The 24940-nt window shown below is 47.3% G+C and overlaps 1 protein-coding gene across 1 annotated transcript in view; it reads right to left on the bottom strand.

Moving 5' to 3' along the window:
- Positions 1–24940, bottom strand: part of CUNH10orf90 (chromosome unknown C10orf90 homolog) — a 197793-nt gene that overhangs the window by 13592 nt on the left and 159261 nt on the right. The window contains exons 6-8 of the mRNA XM_042701360.1: positions 7404–7694; positions 4731–4912; positions 2256–2433 (exon numbers count right to left, since the gene is read on the bottom strand). Of these exons, the coding sequence (XP_042557294.1) occupies positions 2256–2433; positions 4731–4912; positions 7404–7694 (651 nt within the window). The remainder of the gene's footprint in view (positions 1–2255; positions 2434–4730; positions 4913–7403; positions 7695–24940) is intronic.

The raw sequence follows: 24940 nt of genomic DNA on the forward strand, positions 1-24940 counted from the left end.
CTCATTCTGAAAACTTAGTTGTTAGTCCTGGTACTCTTCATCTTGATGCAACCGGAAGTCTCCATCGGAACTGGGCGCTATAGCCAGGGCCCTTTCAATGCTATCACCCCTGATGCACCAAGAGGGGCCTCTAGCCCTAATAAACATACATACATACATGCACACACACATGTACACAGGACATACATGCCACATCCTACCTCGGAGCTTTAGAGGCTGCTCAGAATTCATCAACCAACACGGAACTGCTGGTTTCTGGTCTTTGTCATCATCATCTCTGCAAATCCAGGGCCTCATTTCTCCTGGCATTGTCAGGTGTCAGCATTCCCACCTGGGCCTCTTGGTCCTGTCCCTGAGCCAGTACAGCACAGAGCCCTGACTGGAGGCTGCTATCTGGGCACAGAGAAGCAGACCCAAGTCTTCCTTTCACCAGACACCCTGACACTGCAACCCGCGCTCGTTCACGCTCATGATTTATTAACTAATTTAGCATGTAAGGAAAACATCTGCATTTTGCTTTTATCATCTTGCCAGCAGACAGGCTGAAGACAAGACGTGTGCTGTAGACTTGTTTAATGGGGCCTTAAACATTCCCTCCCACTTGCCTGAGCTGGCAGGGGCTCTGGTTCCAGACTGTGTCTGATTTAACTGACCTACACAAACAAACATGCAAACAGAGTTCTCACCAACACATGGGTACTGTAGGGGACAGTTGAAAAGGCCATGAAGTCGGAGCCAGTGAAGCCCCTCACCCCCAGCGTTCCACTTACCAGCACCGTCTTGGAATTGGAGGAATAAAAAGGTCCCTCAGTTATTTAACACTACGCACTGGGCCTGGATCCTCCTGTCTTGTATGCGAAGTTTTAAGATTTGGTCCATAGGTAGGTGACCTTACATTTGCTTTGCACACAACATCAAAGGAAAATGTAGTGAGTTGAACTGTGTCCCCCCAAATGATACAATCAAGTCTTAGCTCCCCGTGCCTGTTGGAGACCCTTAATTTGACCTTATCATTGGAGATACAGTCCTTGCCGACGGAAGGCAGTTAAGATGAGGTCATCCCGGGCTGGGTGACCCAAATCCAGTGTGTGAGAAGAGGCAACCAATGTAGACACAAAGTCAGAGACACGGGGAAGGAAAGAGGCCCCGTGAAGACAGAGGCGGAGCCTTCAGTGGTGCCACCATAGGCTGACGGGGAGCAGGGGCGGTCAGAAGACCCCAAAGCCTGCCCGAAGACGATGACTTCAGAGTCATCTGAAAACCTTGCTGGGGTTCCCAGACACTTCTTCAAGAATGTTCCGGGTTGCAGGAAACACACGGCCTGCCCCTTGGCTGTGGGGGCTGTCCCTTAGAACACCCACTCTTGTCCTCTGCCTCCACTTCCCCTTTCTGAGATCTTCATGATGTTCGCTCGGCTGCATTTCACTATGGTTATCTTCCCAGAGGACTTTTACTCAGAAGTTTCCTCATGATTTCACCTCCTGAGCGCCACTCCCCCCCTCCCCCCCCTCCCCGGCCGACACATTTTCCCTAGGGAGATAAACCTCATTCCTCTATCCTAAGGGATAAAACAGAGGCTTCTCTGGGTCTCCAGATTTTATGATTTGGGTTGGCAGGCGATAAGTATGTGCTCCGAGGTCCCCCATTCCTGCCCTCACCTCCTTTTGTCATTCTTGCTAGTTTAATAGTCTGTTTCTGAGCTCTGTGAAGGAAGCACTGAGGTCAGTCTTGCTCGCTGTGCTGTCCCCCTCTGGTTCCTGGCCTAGAAAGGGTCTTGATAATTCCTTCTCCCACAAGTGAGTGTCTCCTCCCCCGCTGCCTGGGGTCAGCTGACCCGTCTCACAGCGCTAGGCAAGCTGGCTCACCCATCCCTGCTCTCAGCAGGATGGGGGTTTTCAAGAAGACAAATGTTGTTATAGACAAGCTGGAGTCAACCTCTCGCCCCAAGATCTGTTTTGCAATCTATAAAGGGCAGAGGGGATGTCTTGTAAACATCCGTTAGGAGCCAAGAATTTGAACTTATGGCTACAGTGGTAGCAACTAGAGTGGGAAATTTGTGTCCCAAGTTATTTCTGCTGAGTTTGGTGCCCACATCTAATCTCTCAGAAGACGCTGGCTCCCAGAGCAGGCTTTCTGATGAGGCTGAGCTTTGGTTCTGTGGATGTCAATGGCTTCCTTGAGACCTGTCACCCCCAGACGAAGGCTCTGGCCAGAGGACTCCCTCCCCAGGCTTCCCCAGGCCCCTGGTAGCTTACCACTAAGCGGATGAGGAATGGTGAACTGCTTTTTGCTGGCACGGATGGGAGAGGAGCTCTGTTTCTGCCCCAGCTTCTCCTTCTGCTGGGCTTTTCTCTGCTGGACCATGTGTTCTAGCTTCTTAAGCCGTTCTTGTGAGCGAGAGATGAACTGAGGTTTATGGACCTCCAGTGCTTCCTAATTGAAGTGGAAAAAAAAAAAGCAAAGAGAAGTAACATCTCCATCTGATTGGGCCAAGAAAAGCCAATCAAATGGGTGGTACTCAGAGCCCAACAGGCACTTCCCAAAGTTCTCCCATGGCCTGGCACACAGATGCCACAGACATGTTGATGACATAGGTCCTGGGGGTCAGTGCGGCCAGCACCACGATGCACCCCCCCCCCCCCCACACACACACACCGCAGCAGGACCCAGGGGTAACAAGCATGGGGCCTCCTGAGTGAAAACACAAACCTCTGCACATCCATTCTTCTGCCCTGTCAGGCCACAGGTTGCCAACGGACCAAATCCCAGTACCCAGCACCCACATCCCAAAGAGACACGGGTGGGGGCGGGATGCAGGGGAGGGGGCGGGGTCGCTTGCTCCCGCTGGAGTGGGATCTTAAGAGGCACCGACGCGGTGTGCTCTCCAGGGTGAACAGTGGGCCTTTGCAGGAGAGACCATGGCTCAAGGAGACCATTTTCCCTCCTGAGAATGAGCTGCAGGGAAATCTTTGCCTCTGCAGAAGGGTTCTGTGGGTGGAGAGCCAAAGTCTCCGCATCTCCTCATCAGCCTTGACCCTCCCACTGCCAGCATTGATTCCCCTGCGTGCTCCCACGGTGCTCCTCCAGGTGTCCCCCTGGGTGCTCCCCTGGGTGCTCTTTGGGCACACTTCACTTCTTGGGTCCCCATGGATTCTGGCAGGGGTGTTTATTCCCATTGGGCAGATACAACTCGAGTTTGGTAGATGACATGGTGACACTTGGGCCTGCGAGTCTCTTGCTTTTCTCTCTCTGCCTTTCACTGTCTTCAGCCCACAGGCTGACCCTCCCTAGAGGGACATCCCCAGGCCAGCCACTGGCTCAAGTGGCTATCTCCCCATGCACATGGAGCACATGGCACCTCACACTGCCTCAGAGGACGGAATCTGTGTGCTCGGCTGGCCTCTACGCAAGGCCGAGAAAGGCACAGGCCACGTCTCATGGACAGAGCTCTGCCGGTGGCAGGGGCTCAGCACAGGCCACAGGGGGAATGCTCCTAAGCCTCGTTCCTCTTCCAGATCTCTAGCAGGCATCACGCGCGCGCGCTTCATCTGTGTTATGTGTGCATCCCCAGCAGGGGAAAGCATCTTCTAGGTCAGATCAGTGCCAGCCACAGGGTACTGGGCATTAGGAGGCCTCACCCACTGGTGGTCAGCCTCAGGGGACTCCAGGATTGGAGAGATAGCCCTTGAGAACGGTTGGCCTGGGTGTTGCTGTGCTTTCTGTGCATATCCCAAGAGAGCCACGGAAGCCAGGATGCTTTGGGGCACCATGAAGACTTCATTGGGGCCCAGTGAGGCTCAGAAGTGCAGGAGTCAGCAAAGGGAACCATTGCTTGCCTTTCAACCAAATGCCCGCCAAATGCCTCCCCAGGGGCATGCGTGGCTAGCTAAGCAGTGTGTGCGAACAAGAACTTTCTCTGACATCGCTTAGCACCTTATTCCCCCACCCCAGTGTTTTAGAGATTGAACTTAGGGCCTCATGCTGACTAGGCAGGTATTCTCCAACTTGAGCCACACCTCCATGTCTCCAGACCCTTTTCCTTTTTCTATTGGTTATCTTTATTGTTCTATGACAGCCTGGGTAGCGATTCTCCTACTTTTGACAGACGAGAGACACTGCACCTTGCCAGTGTGCTTACCCAACAGCCAGAATAACAGACACACACCACCATACTCGGCCACTGGTTGAGATGGAGTCTCGTGAGTTTCTTTTTGCCTGGACTGGCCCTGAACTGCCCTGATATCCTACCTCTCAAGTACTTAGGATTACAGAGTGGGACCACCACACCTGCTCTTTTATGACTTTAACCACTGTGTGTACGTGACTTCCATAGTTAGAAAGATGTCCATGAAACCTGCCGTGTTCTTCCGCTCATAGCCACGTGACCTAGCGCCTTCCTTAATCTCTCAAAGGCTCAGGGTCCCCATCTGACGGAGGCATTCATGAAGATTTCTGCTCGCTAGAGGAGCAAAGGGGCTGATGTTACAAAATGTCCTGTGTACCTGGGCATCTGCCTTCCGTCACTGTCACTGTTGGTAGAATTTGATCCTCATTCTAACCTGGTCAATTAGTGAGTGTCATTATGTCCATATTCACACCATGAAACAGAGGCTCAGAGAAGTTAGGGAAGGAAGCCGGAGCACACAGCCATGACAAAGGTGGGAAAGTGAGGTCACAGGCACCCTAACTTCCCGGGACGGCCCTCCCCTGGGAGAGAAGCAACACCTTACCTGCAAGGTCATGGGGCTTGCGGGTGTCTGCTGAGGCTCAGAACCATCTTCCAACAGGTCGGGGGCCTGTGGTCTATCGGGTGGTACTGGCGAGAGGGGTGCAGATGAGGACTCTGGTGTGCCCCGGTCCTCTTTCTCGCATTCTTTTATTCTTACAACTAAGTCACAGCATGTATAATCTCCTAGGAGAGAAGATTTAGAATTCCATTTAGAGGGTACCAAGCGATTTCCTCCTGGCTCCTCAACACCATTAGACACAGGAGACGATTTCGAAAATAGAAACGCCCATGGGTTATTAATGGGCCTCGTTAAGCCGACAAGATCACAACTCATCACAGACTGTCCCGGCTACCCTGGTCACAGGGAGGCACATTCTCAATCAGCCCGGCTCCACGACTGGCTAATTACACCACAGAGGACCTACTTGGCTTCTGATGTTTAGAGCGCCTTAGCTTGAAATGAAACTTCTTTATTTTGCGCTTCATATTAAGTGTGTCCTGTACAATTATTACAGTTCAGTTGTTTCAGGACAGCATATTAATCTCTAGTGTTTGCTACACTAATGATATAAGGACAGAGGATGGTGTGAGATTATTTATACCTCCCTTTAATTTGCCAGAGTCAGGCATTGGCTTTGCATAAGTAATTGGAAGGATTTGTCCTTCTGAACTACCTGGGCCCCTTCCTGGGGCCATTCTATTGTCTGGAAAATGACAGAGAACAAGTTGATCAGACAGGGCTACCTCTGGGATTGCAGAGGGAGGTTAGTAAGTTCGTTCCCTGGTACCTCCTGACCAAGGCCTTAGCCTGGAACACAAGAGTTGATCCTTCAACTCTCCTGCCCCCATGAACTTTCCTGCCTCCCCATTGTACCTGCCACACTCCATCCAGTCTCACTACACTTCTTGGCTCTAGACCTGTACAGCATCCTCCTCACTCCACCAACTCCCCTACTTCCACCAAGTCCTTCTGATTCCACTGCCAAGACCAAAAGCTGAGTCTCTAGGTTGCCCCTCCATTCCCAGGACAAGGCCCATCCCTGCCCCTGCCGCGTGCCCACGAGGAAGCAGCCCTTGCCATTTTGGCAGTGTGAGTCCTGAGGTGGGGGGATACCAGGATGTTTTGGCCCCAACCTGTGGCTTTCTCGGGGCTTGTTCCCAGGGGATCCATCGCCCAACATCACACGGCTTAGAGGTTCTCATGTCACTTTCTCATCTCGGAAATCATCTTCTGGAGGAGTTCCCCATCAATCAGCCTCCCTTTAGGCATAACCACTAGCCAAGGCTACTAGCTCTACCTCTTATCTTCCAACTTCCCTGCTTTATACCATCACCACCACTGCCATATTGTCCCCATGACCCCCCCCCCCCCCACCCTAAGCATTTTCACAGATCACAGGGAAGCCACACTGTCTTTGCACACCTCTCCATCTTTCTTCTCATCACTAGGGTCAGCAAGCCCAGTGCTGGTCTTCTGAGGGCTACACCCAGTAGACTGACTGTTTACTCTCCTTGGTGGCTGGGTCTCAGCCTCATACTGTTTCCTTGCTTTGGAAGGCCAGATTGTCTTTGGGACAGGTGCTTTAGAATCGATCTGCACTGTCACGCTACCCTTCCATCCTGTGTCCTCGCACCAGGCTCTACCCACTCCGCTCTGGTCCCCAGCCCTGCCCATGTTGTTCCCAAAGTGCTTTTCCTTCAGCTCTTTGCTTTGTGTCTTGCCCTCAGCCTCCAGGATTCCTTGTCTTCAAGTATTAGGTTTAAGACTCTTAATGCGTTTCAAGTTCCTGTTCAAAAGCATTTTGCAGGCAGCTGTCTGTCCAGACCCTCTCAGGTGTCAGGCTGTCACATATGGAGTTAGGCGGCTGGCTATCTCCTGCACTGTACTGAGAGCTCAGGAGGACATACAGCAGGTGCTTAATAGTGGCTTCAGTATGGATTCATGAACACAGCACTTGTGATCAACTTTAGTTTCAAGTGACACTGGTTTTTTTTTTGGCAATTACTATAATCATTTTTAATGTTTACAACCCAAAGGTATATAAAATCTGGTAAAACTTCCTGCCCTTTTACAGTTTGCTGAGAAAATCTGTACAGTAGTAGGGAATCTAAATTCTTTTGCTGACGACAGTACCACCCAGTATTTCCTGTGGTATTATTGCATCTTGTATACATCCGTGTTCTGTGTTACTCAGGAGCTGGACCTCTAGGGAAATGGTATCTGTTTTCTACTTGGTTCCTCCTCCATGAGGGGCTGAGATAAAGATCTGCCTTGTGAACACTGAAACTCCAGAAAGCTCATAGCAAACCTGTGCTGGCCTGTGGGGGCCGTGTCCCTCAGCCGTTATCCAAGCCAGTCAATGACCCGGCCCTCAGCCAGCCTGAGGGGCCGGGAGGCCCGGATCTCCTGCCTTCAGAGCAGTCTACCAGTGCTCAGCCTCAGTGGGCCCTGGCCCAGAGCCCCATAGGGGTGAAAGCCTGTGGCCAATAGGGACTGCCTTTTAATTCCCTGCAAACGTTTCACCTGCCAACTACAAAAACCAATCCTGTTCCCTCTCTGCTCTGAACACCTCCATAAGGTGAGTTTGTGGGATACCACCACCGAGAAGACACTGCGCCAAATTCAGACGGTCATCAAGACATAATGGCTTCCACCACCACCCTCGCTCCTTACCTTTGGGGAATTCTCTTCCTATCTGAACACCACTGTCTTCTTGTGGAGAGGTGCATGAGTCTCGGAAGGGACAGAGAAACCCAGGCAAAGGGGCTTTGGGTATCAGGAATCTCGGAGATTGCCTCTCTGTGGGCTCAGAAAGGTCACTAGACTGACCATCGTCTCTTGGTGAACTGTCCTCATCGGGAGGAGAGTGTTTAAAAGGCTTGTGTTCCACTGAGGGAGCTGACAGTGTCACACGGGGTTGTCCTTGCTGTTCCTTGCTGCTTCCAGAAAATACTTTTGTTTCTACTAGAAATAAAATGAGAGTTGTGCTCAAAATATGTGACGAGTCCACAATCTTAAGTTCTGATGTCTATTGGCCTCCACTGTCTCTTAGAGGTAGTCAGTTGGTTGACTACCAAACTTTCAACATGGGGTCTGCATTCCTGAGAAGACGGTCCCAAACCACAGCACCTTTGGCTCTAAAGGGACCATGCTCAGAGGTGGAGTTAGCAACTCACATTAATCCTCTATCAGGAGAGTGGAAAACTTAGCACCTTGACTCTGGGGCCAGTGTATCTGGGTTCAAATCCTACTCCCACCACTATAAGCTTCACTGATAAAACCTAGGTGAGATAGTAATGAGTTTACCACACCATATATTATTCATTTACTTTTGTATATTTTACATAATTGTCTTCATTGTAGTTTATGTCTCAAAAAGAATTTAAATTATCACTGTTAAGATCAAATATTCAAACTTAGGTAATAACAGAGTATGATAATAATGCATAAAATGTGCTAGTATATAGTACACTTAATGAACCTTAGTTAGCATTATTGTTGCAGAAGTACCAACGGCCAGAGAAGGCAAGCACAGAGGTAGGAAACAATCTATCAGGTCACTGTGCACAGCTCTACGGGCAAGTGAAATGTGTTGCTAGTTTCCAGGAAGCACCTTATGTCCACTAACAGGGGACGAGGGAAGTAAATATGAACACCTATGCTCTGCAATCGTTCAAAGGAAGGAGCAGAAGCTCTTATGTGAATGAGGAATAATCAAGTGATATTGTTAAGTGAACAAAGCAGGATTGGGGATGCTGTGTGGGCTTTGCTTTTTCCATATGCCTACACATGCAGAAGCTCTGCAGAGGGCCCTGGTGGCGGCCACTGCCTCAGGAGAGGGCAATGCAGGACAGGAAGTGGAGGAGCAGAGACTTTCTCTTCATTGCCTGTTTTAGACACTTTACCCCATGTCTGGGCAGGGGCCGCTGATGCCAGTGGCATAAATACATCATAGCCGTTCTGCGTGTTAACACAGGAAAAGAAGACTGGTGAGCTGTTGGATAATAACAACTGTTACAAGATTCTTGCTCTGGTTTCTCAAATGTTTACTATGTAAGAAAAAGGAACACATGCATGACTGCCAGCTTTGAGAAGAGCAACCACGTTCTGATATCTGCTCCTCCCCTCTGTCCCTGGGGCCTCTGGGGTCCTAGCCAAAGAGAATGGTTGAGTATGGGGTAAGCAGCAATGACTTCAGATCCTACTCTGTAGAATCTACCTCTTGACTATGAGATGCAGCCCAGGGGAGTCAATTCATGGGCATGAATCCAGTGTCCCATGTTCTTGTGAACAAACAAAACACAGGTGAAGTTCTAACCAGGGTCCAGGGCTTCCCACACTGGAAGTTCTGTCTACACAAAGGGGCAGGTGTTACTAAGCCCTTATTGCTTGGCAAGGCTTGTTTACTTATTATAAACTTGGACTTCACTAAATCTTACAAAAAATCTTTCCAAACTTCTATCTCAAGCATCGTCAGTGATGTCTAAGTATAAAATATTATAGGACAGTTTGACAACATGAATACCAGGAAGCTGAAACATGTTTTATCAGGGGTGGGGAGGGGTTATACAAAAGGAGAGAGGAAGGGTGGGTGAGTACAGTCATTATATTCAATGTACAAATGTGGAAATGGAGCCTTGTAATGAGGGTGTGAGTGGGGTTGGGAAAGATGGGGAATGGCACATGGGGTGACATTGGTCAGTACACACTGAACCCACAGCCTGGCTCGATGGGTTGAAAAAGAACATTATGGTCAACGTTCTAAAATAGTCCTTCTTTTTAACATGATATGGATTTTAATTAGAAACTCCCACAAAGATTCAAAAACGAAATTGGTTATTAATCCAGTTTACATGCGTCTTGGTATTAGGTTCATCTATATCTTTATCTATAGATATTCTTGGAGAAAGATCAACCCATATATCTTTTCTTCCATTTTCAACTAAGGTCTACCGGTCGCTACCTGGTATGATGGAAATTCTCAGTAAATAATAATGTGGGGGTCCGATGTTTCACTTCAGTCTGGGTAGCAGAGTGCAGTCACTGTACTAGAGGAAAGAAGAGGGACTCTGACAGCTCCTGGATCAAGTCTCTTTCTGTGAATGCTGATGCAGCACCACTGGCCATCAAGGTGGCCCGGGGCAGGCAAGGTAACTAACTCACCCCCACGAGGCCCCAGGGCCGCCCCAGACTCTGCACGTCCCAAGGAGCACAGAAAAGCAGCAGCCTGTGCCAGGCATGTGTGTGAGCCTCCTTCCCAGGTCTGGGACATGAAGAGGCTGGGGCACTACAAATGTCCTTCCAAGGGAAGGAAATTTCTTTGACTAGTATTCATCTTGTCTACTATTGGTTGATATTTCAGAGCTCGACTGTTCATCACACTAGAGCTGTGCCACCGGAAGTAAACAAAGAACACAAAGCCTGCCCCTCGGTGACGCGGGATCCCGGGATGAAGAGGAGCCTGGGGCACTACACAATGCCTACTAATCCTTCTCTCAAGTCCAAGCCATTGCGATGTACGACATCCACAATGTAAAGCTGCTGTTCAGATGACCCGCCACGCTGCCCCTCGGTGCCACCCGCCTCCAGTGTCCTCTCTGTCCCCTCCTGGATGACATCTACTCTCCACCCAGATGTGGCACACCTCAGCGGTAAGCACCTCCAAACACTGCTTTTGTCTGTACTTTTCTCCCTCACCCTCATGCCCTCACTACCTGAATAGCCAGCTCTTGTCCATGTGGCATTGTGTCCACTTGGCAGAAGCTTCTAGAGAGAGTTCAACAGTCTTAGCTGGACCACCACTTCACTGACAGCGTATGGGCTAGGGTTGTAGGGCAGCTGTATCTAGAGCAGCAGGTGCGGGCCCAGGGCATGGAGCTGGGCTGTGGTGGGGAAGCCGCTGACCCGCTGTGTGGGGGAATGGGCTGCTCTGCTCTTTCTGGTTCTCACCTGGCCTGTTTGACAGTAGATCTTACTGGTTCTATTTGTTGCTACCCTAAGTAGCCCAGGCTGTCCCCCATCTCCATACCTTCCACCAGCAGTGGGTGTCTGCAACTTAGAGCAAGCTCATCCACTTGCCCTTTCTCCTTTGCCTGTGGGGTCTCCTCTAGCAAACTCTAGAATAATAGCATCTAACTAGGCCTGTGAACGGCTATGCCTGCAGAACTGGACACTTGTACGCGTTCTTCTCTCTCTCTCTCTCTCTCGCTCGCTCGCTCGCTCTCGCTCTCGCTCTCTGTCTCCCTCTCTCAGTAGGATGTTCTGCTTCCCCTTCAGTCCCTGGGTCATGAGAGTCTGCTGCTGGAGCACGGAGAGCGGCCCTCTATGCAAGGTCCACTGATCAATGGGCATAGAAGAGGACATAGAGGAGAGAGGAAAAGGCCAACACAATGGTTGTTCTAGAAGGGCATTACTTCCCCTAGTATGTCTTGTTTGCTTGATTATTTTCCTTTCAAAGAAGAGAGAAAACCTACAGCTATCTTCAATTACAACACACAGAAAATGGAATAAAAGACAGTGGAGCTGGCCTGTGGCCTCTGAGAAACAAGGGAGCAGAAACAAAGAGCAAGTCTTCTCCACGAGCAGGGGCAGTGGGTGTGTTCCTGCCCCTCTTTCTCTCTCCTGTCTCTGTCTCTCTGTCTCTGTCTGTCTCTGTCTGTCTCTGTCTCTTTCTCTGTCTGTCTCTCTGTCTCTTCTCTGTCTCTCTCTCTTTTTAAACCTGGGAAGGCTTCATCTTCCAGCTGTGGGTTAAATAATTTCCTCATATGAAAATGGGTCTGCCTCTGATACCACTGCCTGTTGTCCCATGCAGACTTCTGTTTAAAATCAGACAGTGATTGTTTCAGTGTATCTCTGCTCAGTCTCTAAATGGTGACACCGCAGGTCAGGGCAGAGGAGGCAGACAACAAATGGGCTAAGAAGCTCCAGACAGAGACCGAGGATGTCTTCAGCAGGGCTCCCAGCCGGTCCCTAACACAGGCCTCCATATGAGCAAGGGCTGAGCCACATAAGGGGAAGAGACAGCAGCTGGGACACAGGCTGGGAAGGATGGAGAGGCCGGGGATGAGGCACACAGCAAGGGGAGGCCCTCCCTTGTTGGAAACGAGACTTCCTGCAGATTCCAGACCTTTTCAGACAGTGGACAGGTTTCTTCTATAAACGCCAACCGTCGGCCTTCCTTCCTAAAGAAAGAGGCCCAAGGGGGAGGGGGAGGGGCTAGTGGCCAAGACACAAGGCATGAGGCCACGGGAGACGGGTGAGGAAGCCAGGGCCAGTGGCCGGGCAGGGACAGCTGCTGTTGGGATGTCAACGTGGCCGCAAGGGGACAAGTGTACAAGTCCGGCGATGAGCAGCACTGTGTGACCGCCGCATCACAAGAAAAGGAAATAACCGCATGGTGTGCAACCCGTGCCAGCCTCGGGTTTCAGGACACCATGTGGGAAAGTGCACTCAGTTCCAGCACGATTCATTCATGCCGTTCCTACTGAGCCGGAGCACAGATCCCCCACCCGGGAGAGCCAGGAAGGATCCAGGATAACTACCCAGAGCTGTTTCTCCAATTATGTCATAACCCTGGAGGGCCGGGAGATTTATGAACATGGCTCTAAAACACACAAAAGGCAGAAATCTCTCCCCCTTTTTTTCTTTCTCTTTCCCCTCTCTTCTCTCTGTCTTTCTCTTTTATACACACACACACACACACACACACACACACACACACACCTGTTTCCTAACCACAGAAGTACAAAGAATGATCCAGACACCCAAGTTCTGGTTAACTATTAAATCACATCCTTCTCCCTTCCACTCAGGAAGTATTCTTACCTCACCAGCTTCCCACAATGCTTTATCCCAAAGCGTGACTCAGATCCCAAAGCACACAGGAAAAGAACATTTTAAGCATTTCTTAAAACATAGCCACATTTGAAGGGGTATTTATAGGTTTCAGTTAGATAGAGTTCCATTAAATGAAACTTTCTAAATGATAAAAGTATAATCACTGTTTAAAACTTTTGAACCATAAAAATGTATTCAAAAATTAATATTCTGCCAGGTCTGGGGGTGCATACCTACAATCTCAGCAGCTGAGAGGATCAGACAGAAGGATTGCAAGTTTAAGGCCCGCCAGACTATATAGACTCTGTCTCCAAAAAAAAAAAAAAAGAAAAGAAAGGAAAGAAAAGAAAAAAATCTGTTCACTCAGAGAACCATTCAAAGAATTAAAGTAAGCCAGGTGCCAGTGGCTCATGCCTGTAATCCTAGCTACTCAGGAAGCTGAGCTCTGAGGACCACAGGCCTTGAGCCAGGCTGGGCAGGAAAGCCTGTGAAATTCTTATTTCCAATTAACCACTAGAAAACTGGAAGTGGAGCTGTGGCTCACAGTGGCAGAGTGCTAGCCTTGAGAGATAAAGAGTTCAGGGACAGCACCCAGATCCTGAGCTCAAGCCCCACAACTGACAAAAAAAAAGAAAGTTAAAATAGTGACAAGATGACACTCCCCAACAAAATGCTCTTGGTGGTCTTCTAAGGGGAGGGAGGTGGGGTTTCTTTTGAGAGTAGTAATACAGCTATGAGGTACATCTCAGTATCAGGAGCTATTGCTCTGGTCAGCAGATCGAGCCATTAGTCCTTCAGGAGAATTAGGAGAGAGGAAGTGGCCCCACTGGAGATCAGTGGAGAAGTGATGGCTGGAGTCCTGGAAACCACTTTATGAACATAATGAGAGGCATGCCTGGAAAAGAGGAGAAGAAAGGCAAAGGCCAGTACTCCTAAATGGGACATTCACTTGGAAGGATCTGTGTTTGGGAAGACTGAGGTGGATCTTCCAGACAGCCAGCTGTGACTGTGGGTGTTGTCAATGCAAGTCACCAGCCGCAAATAAATCACGTGGGGTTAACTGACAGAGCCCAGAAAGACTGATAGTCAATGACCATGGGCAAAGTCAAAAGGAAAGACCACTTATAAAGCCAAGAGCTAGTCAACACAAAATACTCTCAAGTGTGAACTTTCTCAGCAGTCAGGGAAGGCTCCAGTGGAACAGTGGGCAACGGCCTTGAAGATAGATCAGGGCTTCCTTTTCCCCACTCAGCAACAGCAACGCTTCTACCTGTGTGCCTGCATGGTCCTCAGGCAGCGGACTTTGGTGTTCTAATCTTGCATTCCTAGGTTAAGAGTGACACCCCACCTCAGGTGACATACAAGCCTCCGTGTCGGAGTCCCTCCTGCCTTAGCACAGTTGTCATTCTTGTTTAGACAGCTGTTTTCTGGTAATACCTGAATGTCAATCCTACTTGCCCGTTTTATGAGAAGGCAGAATGCATGGGCATAGAAGCACGTGAGTTTATGCTTGGCACTCATAAACGTAATCATCGTCATTAAGATGAAGAAGAAAGTGGCCAGGTGCTGGAAGAATCCAGTCAAATGGATGGTCCTGGGACTTGAGCCAGGAGCTGGGAGGGTGAACTGGTGTGCTGAACTGTGAAGGAAATGGAAGAAAAGAGCCAACTACAAACATTAAATACACACATGTGACCAAAGACGGGGCCTGAAAGTGTGGTCTATGAAATGAGGGCGTTTACAGTGCGGCCAGGGGCCCTGAAGACACATGACTCCCCTTTCTACTTCTGAGTGTGTTTGCGGGACACCAGCCATGGCGGTGAATTTGTAGGGCTTTGGGGAGCTGGCACCTAGAAACACACACCTGGCGGACACACAACACCTCTATTTCCAGCTTCTTCGTCAGCCCCCCCCCCCGGTCCCCCACTCCCAGCCAGCCAGCCAGCCCCTCTCCTCCATCTCTAGATCTGGAAACCCCATTTGGGGAGGATATAAATACTTCAGAGGGTTCCAGGTCAGCAGAGGAAGCGAATTCCAAGGCTGCAGGATTCCCGTGGAAACGGCCCTGCGCTCTGCTTCTCAGCCCCGCTGTGATGGCTAGAAGCGTTTCCTAGCCTTGCTCACACGAGCCTTCTGGTTTTCTCACACGTTTTACAGACCTCAATCATGTCAACCAACCCAGCTGGAAGCTCGGGGCCCTGCGTGCATCTTCTCCTAAGAATGCCGTGCCCTTTGAAGAACTATTTTTAACAATCAGAGTTGGAGACACTCCCAAGGGCCTATATGAAGAGAGATGCACATGCCACATGAAAATAGTAACTGGGACTAAACCAAGCCACAAAGGGGGCTGAGTCAGCACCCACCAGGCCCCAGTCAGAAACACGGGGCCAGCGGGATTTCCCAGCCTCCACCTCCCCTGACTTTTCTGCATTCATTCTACTCTTCTGCTTCTGGCTCCGTTCCCAAGCGATGGTCACTTCCAATGAGATAAACAGGTAGTGTCACACCAGACGAACAGACGGGCTGCACGCTAATGGCTCCCCTCCAATGCCCACTTCCTGAGTGCCTTCCTCGTCTTCACCAAAAGAAATCCCTAAGAAACAAAGCGTGTGCGGGGGCTTGACTCATGAGACCACTTAGAATGGGAAAAGGGAAATGTGTTTAACCAGCTGTTCAAAGCTATGGTGGCTATTTTGTCTCATACTAAAAGCATTTCCTTTATGCTCCTGAGAAGGGAGGGATTTCTTTGTGAGAAATAAATGTATTGCCATCTGCAAGAAAAAGATGCACCAATTCAGAACAATGGAAAGAAGGTAAAGTCACTTCTTAATAGCAGCTTTTTGTTGTTGTTTTTTTCCTGAAGCAATTTTATTTCCTGAAGTGCTTTTATTCTTTCTGGCTAGCAAATGATGAGAAGAGAGGAAGTAAAGATCTTCCCAACATTTTCAAATGCTCAGTTGATCCACAGAGCTAAGTGTTGTAAAGCTAAGTGTTCGTGTAAGCCTGCATTGTCAGCAGTGAGTTACACGGAATGGCCACAGGGTGTGGATTTTCCTCATACCACAGAGCTGTACCCTGCCCTCTTTTATGGGTTCGAATATGCAACAAGTTCAAACATTAGGGGGGAATAAAACCAGTTCACCAGTTTTCACTGGGATTATAAACCTCTGAACATCACGGTGGAGTTTTTCCAGAGCTCTTAGGCACATGCTATGTCGGCTGTGTTTTACAGCCTGGGGTCTAACCCGCCCTGCCATTGTTGGAACTATGTATGCTTCCTTGTTGATAATTTTCAAAGAAATCTTTTAGAACTAGTACCGCTTTCTTTAAAACGGGGGTTTCCGGCCAACCACTAATGGCTCATGTCTATAATCAGAGAGAATTGGGGGACTAAGTTTGGGAGGATTGAAGTTTAAGGCCAGCTCAGGCAGAACCATTTCTAAAACCCCCTCTCAACAATGCTAGCCGTAACGGGAAATCTCACACACGTGTACCTGGGCAGGAAGAGAGACTTTATCTAAAACAAATGACCCGCCTGAAAAAGAGCTAGGGGCATGGCTCAGTAGTAAGGGCACCTGCCTAACAAGTATGAGGCCCTGGGTTCAAATCCCAGTTCTGTGTGTTTTCAAAAAGCAGTTCTGAGGTTGCAGTGGTGCTTATAGATTTAAGAAAAAAATCAAATTGTTATTAATAACATCTCACAGACGAGCATTAGGGAAAACACCCAAGGCATGAGGGATGAGGAGAGAGTGCCAATATAAAATACACGGGGCTCCTCAGCCAGCACGACAGAGCCTGTCCTACCCCTGCCCAGAACCCAGGGCTGAGAGTCCAGCCAGAGAAGGGACCCAGGAGCTCCCAAGGGGCCTGGGTCGTTGGCCCCAGCACGGCCTGCGTGCGAGCCTGGACTTGAGCAGGCCCAACCCCGCACAAGGGCACAGGCTGCAGCTCACAGTCTGCTGCTGCTGATCCACATAGCGCTTGACTCTCTTCCTCCACAAAGACACCTTTCTCCCATTAAGGCTAATGGGAGTCATGTGGCTGGGCTGAAGGCATTTCGTTTTCCAAATTTTCTAAAAATAAATTGTGGAGAAGGAAAGCACACGCACTGTTTCTATTTGGAATGGTAAAAACACAAACAAACAACAACAGAAAGGAAGCCAGCGGGCCTGGTGCCCTGGAGACCCATCCGGTGCCTTCTCCCCGGTGGTAGCTGAGCCTCCTGCCCCTCAGAGTGTCCACTCAGGATGATGGACTTCCCTAGTGACAGCAGCCACACCCCTGCGTCCCTGACAACTGCACCCCAACCTCTTCCCTGCGGACCAGGATGCTGGAAGGTTCTCTTGGCACGGGACTGTGGAGTGAGAGGCTCCCGATCTGGGGAGGGGCTGAATTCCAGGAAAGCTCCCTGAAGAGAAGGTTTCTAAGAGGAGGATTTTTTCCTGATGACTTTGCTCATTGTGACTGTGTAAGGGAAGAGTGAAAAAAAATGCCTCTGGTCTTGAATATAATCAAATCACTCTTAAAACAATGAACACGCCCATGCCTGCCATAAAAGCACCGAGGAGGAGGAGCATAGCCCAGGGCCACTGGGACATAAACCAAGGCCCTACCCCAAAAGTAGCCAATATCCTAAGGGACTGGAGGCAAGGTTCAAGTGGTAGAGCACCTGCCTGGCAAGCTCTCAATCCCTAGTACCACCAAAAATTAAACCAAACGATAACACCCTACAAACATTCCTTTAAAGGCAGTGACAAAATGTTGATGCCAATAGATGACAAAACAATAGATGAACACCACTGCATGCCACAAAACTGCCTCCTCTAAGCATAGTGGTTTCCAGTTAGGCGCCATTTTCTGTCTCCTGTTGTCTTTAACACTCCGATGTTGCATAAGGGCCATTTCAGTCCTTCAAGTCCATTTCCCATGGCTTGGATTTGCAGGCATCTTCCAAGCATAGTTGCATCTCCAAACAATTTCATCCTGGGCCTGGGACGCTCAGGCCCTTCTAGTCTCTGCATGGCGATGAAAGGCCATCATCTCCGAGGCCTGATGAACCCAGACTCCCCTGCCTGTGTCGCATGGGACTGCAACTGCTCAGCATGGGGTCCTGTGGGAGCTGTGATAACCCTGGGTCCTGTAGAGTCAATGACTTATTTGCCTCGTCTCCTCCTTCCCCCACTAGATGGAACCCATCAACAAGTGCTGTCAACTCTCTCAGGAAAGCCCACCCAGACCTACCCACTCTCTCCATCCCCTGCTTCCCCCAGGATGTAGAGGAAATCAAGTAGGATCAGGAAAGTCCTCTGCTTAGGTCTCCTTGATAATTCCCAGCCCACCTGAAGTAAAACACATGCTCTTCTCCCCACGATCCTGGACTGCTTCCTCAGAGCTCAGGGACGCCTTGTGTACCAGCCCCACAGGCCTTGGCCTCGTCTCCTGAGTGTGCCACCTCTGTTTTGTGTCATGCCAGGGACTGCTATACCAGCACTTCCTTATGCCTAAAATGCCTGTTCTTTCTACCATCACAAGGCAGGCTCCTTCCGGCCACAAAGACACTGACTCCTAAAAAGAGCTCGCAAGGACCAACCCAGTGCCATTTGCAGATCCAGGGTTCTGTGATGCCCTGCCACCACTCCATTCTGCATGCTGACGCGTCCTCTTGTGTGTCTTAGCTGACACTAGATCACTGGCTTGGTCGCAGGGAGGGCCCTGTGCTGTTTGAGCAATGCCTAGCACTGAGTCAAGGCCTGGCATTTGATGGACATTGCCACGTGCCTCACCTCTTCCCTGAATGATGACTCACATCCTCAGGGCACTTAGCCCTGGAAGAGCTAGGTCAGACCTGTCCATCAGAGGATGGGAGATAACAAAGACAGGATTCCCACAGCCGCTGCAAGGCAAAGCATCAATGATTCAAGGCTATCTGGAGGCAGCTTCTGGGTCCAGCCCTCCAGCTATGAGCCAGGGAGATGTTGGTAGCAAGGAGACGAGGCTTCTGGCCAACACGGAGATGGCAAAGTGGGTAACTGGTGACAGAAGAATAAATGCCTTAAACCAAGAGATAATCCCACCGCACTCTCAGATTCCAGAAGTGTCTCAGTTCCATTGACTCCAGGAAGAGGAAAAGCTAGACTAAATCCACATGCTGACTGTCAGGGCATTTGCATCCCCCTCTGGCCCTTTGTTTTCCTCAATGCAGTCCCCTCTGAGCTTAGGAGTGTGGTGGAAGCCACCATACTTGAGTCCATTCAGTTGAAGGAGACAGGGAAGGTGGTTGGAGACAGGGAAGGTGGCAGCAACTCTTCTTTTAATACTCAGCAGCCCAGGCACATGACTGACTGCCCTTCTCCACTCTAAAGCTCTTCTAAAGTACATGGCAAAAGCCACCGAAGCCAACCTCTCCGTATGCACACTGCTGGCACAGTAGTCTAGCACATGGAATGGCAGATAAGAGCCAAGAGGACACAGAAGGCAAGGGCTTCCACTCCCTCCGATCCTTCCATTCCCTCCGCTCCTTCCGCTCCCTCTACATGGTAATGTAGCCATGGCTTTTCTCTGTATTTGCAATTATGTGTGTAGATTTCCAACACAACCAGCCAGGGGGAGGGAAGGATGCACCAGAACCGCTTTGCAGGCCATGCGGATCAGACAGCAGACCCTCGTGTGTGACTGAAGGTAGTGAGATGCTCAGGCTTTGCCTGCAAAGGGAAGGAACATCCAGCTCCTTGTAGGGGGAAAAATCAGAAATGTGGGGGAAATTTTCTCTGCTGGAGAAGGAAGTAAGAACGCTTAAGGGATTCTTAATTTTGGGGTCCCCTGCACCTGTACCATAGTACATGGTTTACACAGCAACAAGCACTTCATTGCAGTTTTTTAAAAGTACCTCTCTAAAAGGTATTACTGTATGAAGGAACACAATGCAAGAAAACTGCAGTTTGTGGATTACATATTCATGAAGCCAGTGTAGACAAATCTTTTTCAAAGCCAGAGCATTCCCCACGCTGGTAAGCCATGTGGCTGGCAGGTTCGGATCCAGGCAGACAGCTGGGAGTCCCATGACAGGAACCGAGGACTTTTCCCTCCCTGCAGGGGGAGCCCGAGCGAAACAGGCCGCATGGCACTTGGCATTCGGGTCCTTGCTAGTCTTCTGACTTGTACGCTAATTTCTTCTGGTTGAGGAGCTAATTCAACTCAGCTGCACAGACTCCAGCTTGTGTGCTTTGCGTTTCATAATGTAATTAACGATTCACATCCAATTACATCACGTTAAAAATCCTTTCCCAATCCTTTCTCTACTAATCCCAGCCTCGATGCCTCCTGTGTGAACTTGATCGATGCCCAGGAGGACAGCAGGAAGCTCATTTGCAAGTAGTCAAGGATGTCTGAAAATGCACACATCTTTTGGGGCTTTGATTTGAGATTGCAGGCTTTATTTCTTTCTTTCTTTGTAAAAGAACACTAAGACAGAGGGAATACAGATTTAGAATCAGATAGTGGCATTCACTCTACAAAGAGATTTGATGCCCGTTGGATGCAGGTATTGCTTCTCTTATCTGCCCTGGGGAGGCTGCTGTTTGGTGTAGGACAGATGGCTCCTGTGGTGGACGCTAAGCATCTTTCCCATTATCATCTCCTGTTTAGGACATCAAGCCTCCAGAGACCCAGGGTTATGTCCTTGGTAATATTCAAGGCTTTCTGCATTTTGACTCCCACTATGGGCTGTTCCAGTCCCTGGAATGACTTAGCATAGAGTCTGGATGTCCCAGAGTCTTGGATGTGACTCATTTTGCAAACATGATTTCAGTAGACTTCTTTATCGCCTCCTCATATCTCCTCTCCTCCCGCCTTGACTCTTCCTCCCCCAACCTTTCCCCTGCTCCCCTGGGTAGATCTCAAGGCAGAGAGCATTATCTGGCTCTTCGCTGAGTCACAGTAGCCCTCAGTACTCTGCAGTGAATGGAACTATGAAATGGGTTATTTTGTATTCCTGGTTTCTTAACGCATTTGTCAATCTTTTAAACCATCCTTATTTGAACTATCCCAATACTGCAAAGATAAAGAATAAAATAATGTGAATGTAAAACACAAGTTCAAAATGACCTCGGGGTCACTCTTCACTGCTCAAATGGTATAAGGGTTTGTCCCTATAGTCGTAAGAGTTAATACACTAAAGACCATTTACCCCAGAGAAAAATACGCTCAAAAACAGATAGTGATACAGAATACAAGAAGAGAATATATATGGCCCATAAACAGAAAATTCTTCCTTATTGGCCATTTGAAATTACTATTAAGTTTGAAACCTATCAAATTAGCAAAATGTAAAAATGTTTACTGAATACTAGGGAGTGTACAGACAGAAATTCTTACACTGACAACAGAGTACCCATTACTACAACATATTAAGAACCACAGGAAGGCCCAAACTTGCTCTCTGAAAGTGGCAATGGAGTTTGCTAATCAAGCTGTGGAGTATATTTTATAAGTTCTCTTAAAAGCAATTGATAAAACAAAATCATATCCTTTAACAACACTAAAATCATTTAGCCAGCAATTTTCCTTCCAGGAATATATAGCTTAAGAACAACCAAACCTGTGATTAAACTTTTATATACCCAGATGCTCTTTAGATATTTTCTCAAATGGTGTAACATTAGGAATCAAGCTAAAGGTACAACATTAGGTATACAGTTTAAATGTTCACATATGATATGAATGTTAGACTATTAGAGGTGAGTATTTGCTATTTCATGTGTTTACAGAAACTTTTAGTAACAATGCAACTAGGGAACTCTAATTCATGGCTTCATAAAAAACTAACAATATTAGAAAAATGTCAGCAAAGTAATTCTCAAAGATACTGTGCAATAATGTAAATGCTAATATCATCTCCTAAGTTCATACCATAGCTTTAGAGCTACCAGTGGGGCATTAGATCTTAAAAGGTAAGGTGTTTAGGACATCATCAGGTCACAAGGGTGGAGGCATGTGATGTAATATCAGTGCACTTATTAGAGCATGCCAGAGAACTGGTAACTTGCCCTTCACCATGTGAGGATGCAGTGTGAAATCAAGTGTTGGCCAACCCTCAGTAGAATCTAACTATCTTGGTCCCTTGGACTCAAATTTGCAGCTACCAGAACTTTGAGGAATAAATAACCATTCAGCCTATGATATTTTGTTACAGTAGCATGAACAGAGAAGAATGTACTATTTACATCTACTTATGCATTGAAGAATACCGCGGGATACTGGTGGCTCACATCTGTAATCCTAGCTGCTCAGGATGCTGAGATCTAAGAATCATGGTTGGAAGCCAGGCCAGGTAGGAAAGTCCTTGATAGTCTCATCTCCAATTAATCACCTAAAAACTGGAAGTGGGGCTGTGGCTCAAACTGATAGAGCACTTATGGCAAAAAACATAGCTAGCAAGATAAAGATAAATAGCTCACAGAACAGGAGATTTTTACTAGCTATGCATCAGACAAGGGCCTAATATCCAAAATATACTTAGAGCTCAAAAAGTAAGCCTCCCCCAATAAACCCTCAAAGAAATGACTACCCAATTAATAAATGGGCTAAAAACTTAGAGACAAACTTCTCAGAAATCAATAGACACAGAAAGAATGTTCAACATCTCTGGCTATAAAAGAATGCAAATCAAAGCAACACTGAGATTCTGCCTCACCCCAGTTAGAATGGTCAATGTCAAGAAAACTAACAATAAACATGCTGGTGAGAATATGACCAAAAGGGAATGTTACTACACTGTAAGTGGGAATGTAAACTTGTTCAACCACTCTGGAAAGCAGGATGTAGGGTCCTTAAAAAACTAAACATAGAGCTTCTCTATGACCCAGCAATTCCATCCCTACGCATTTATCCAATTGACTACAAACCAAGCTACACTAGCATGACCATGTTCATTGTAGCATTGTTTACCATAGCTAAGATATGGAATCAACCCAGATGCCACTCAGTGAACAAAAAAATCAAGAAAATGTGGTATATATACACAACAGAATTCTATGCTTCCATCAAAAAGAATGATATTGCACCTTTCATAAGGAAATGGAAAGACTTAGAAAAAATTACATTCAGTGGAGTAAACAGACCCAAAGAAACATAGGTTTCCCTGATTTGTTGTAAATAAACTGTGCCTAGAAATCTAAAAGTAAACACTCTGGATGGTAAGACATAAAAAAATACACTTGGACATGATAAATTATACATTACTGTAGACATTCACACAGTGAGACCAAAGGAGGCTATTCTGAAGAGAGGATCACAAAGGCTCAATAGCGATGGGCACATGATCATATAAAATGGTATTTATCAAAATGAACTCCAGGAAATGGAAACAAGGGGTATTTTATTTGTTTTCTCTTTTGTTGCTGTTTTTCTTTTCTGTACCTTTTGTCTTGTAAGTTTATCTGTTTGGGGGCAGGTAAGGGAGGGGCGCAGAAGTGGTGGGACAAAGGGTAAACAAATGTTCAAAATGAACTATAAAACTTGTCGGGGCTGGGAGAAAGTGAGGGGAGGGATGACAATGTTCAAAAAGAAAAGTGCTCATAACCTGACTCCTGGAACTGTAGGCTCCTTGAAATATCAACTTTACAATAACAATTTTTTTAAGCTGAGGTTTAGTGCCTAGGCCCTGAATTCAGCTTCATGACCAACAAACAAAACAAAACAGAACAACAACAATGACAAAAAAGTGCATATACAGGAAAATGAATTTTGTAAAGACAATAGACTTATGTAACAAATTTAATTTCCTAAAAGCTTCAAATATTCTAAATTTAAAAATATGTGGTCTTTATTACAAGATAATAGTGGAACAAATAAACACAAAAGCTATTATTTCCTGCAATATGGTAGAGTAGGTATCCCTAAACTCTCCCATAATGAAGCAACTAAACCCTTGGAAATAAAATTTAAGTATGCACTTTAAAATTTAGGAAGCAAAGAAACAGCAGGGTCAGGAAGAAAACTGCAGAACAATCTTGCTTTTGTGGGAGGTGATGTCTGATCACATAGAATTTGGGATGTGAGGCCAAGCAGAGGCCAGGAAACAAAACTCTGGATAAGAAAATGTGAGAAACCTCTACAGCTAGTTCCCTGTTGGGGATGATGCCAAAGTCCACATACCCTACTTAGTGTGAACAACCACAAGCTGAAAACTTTGCAGAGTGAGGAGTGAGCCCCACGGAGCGAAGCATGGGAATTCTTCTGTAGGAACTTCCCTCATTCCAGAAATTTCCAGTAAACATGAACTTAGAATCATTATATAGAATCGTGTGTGTGTGTGTGTGTGTGTGTGTGTGTGTGTGTGTGTGTGTGTGTGTGTGTGTGTGTGTGTGTGTGTGTGTGTGTGTGTATACACAGAATAGAAGTCACAACACATACAAGAAACAACTATTATAAGAAATCAGCAGAGAAGGCATACTGTAGGTTCAAGATTTATATTTATACCTTGGATATAATAAATTACAAATGCAGAGTATAAAAATAACTAATGTATTTAAAGGCTTAAAAGATTTAAAAGTATGGGTAATAAACAAGAGTCTCGAAAAATGACTAGAATGAGTGCCAAAAGAACCAAAAACCACTTCTAGAAAAATACAGTGAGATTAAAAACTGACGACTTTTGATTCAGCTAAAGTATAATTACTGAAGTAGAATATAAACCTAAAAAGTATTAAACATATCAGAGAGAGTCAAAGAGATTGAAAATATGAAGATAATTTAGGAGAGAGTAAAATAGAATGAGACCATATAAAACATCGACTAAAAATCCTGAAAGGAAGTAATAGTCTGAGTAGTTCTCAGAACTGATAAAAACAATCAGAATCATGAATCACAGTACATGAAGATGAAATCCACATTTAAATACATGACCATAAAGCAGAACACCAAACACAAAGAGAAGATCTTAAATATAGCCCCAAAGAAAAACTCTAAGTATGACATAATTACAGCTCTATTCTCTATGACAAAAGGAAAAAACTTAGTACCTTGTTACAGCAGCATAAACAGACCACAGCATACTATTAAGTCTACTTGTATGCCTAGTGCTGGTGGCTTTCTTTGGTAATCTTAGCTACTCAGGAGTCTGAGACATGGAGCATGGCAGTTTGAAGCCAACACAGGCAAAAAAGTCCATAAGACGCCATCCCCAATCAACCAGCAAAATGCTAGCTTGAAGTTGTGTCTTAAGTTATTGAAGGTCAGTCATAGCAAGAATGTGAAGCAAGCTGGAGGCCTTGGGTTTAACCCCACACCAGCTCCGAAAGGTAGTTGAATAAGATTTCAAAAGCCAAAAACACTAAGATACTGTTTTCAAAGAGCCAAGAGGAATAGAATGGTGT

The sequence above is a fragment of the Dipodomys spectabilis genome, unplaced genomic scaffold, assembly GCF_019054845.1.
Source record: "Dipodomys spectabilis isolate Male_0828 unplaced genomic scaffold, ASM1905484v1 ptg000289l, whole genome shotgun sequence".
In the NCBI taxonomy this organism is placed as follows: domain Eukaryota; kingdom Metazoa; phylum Chordata; class Mammalia; order Rodentia; family Heteromyidae; genus Dipodomys; species Dipodomys spectabilis.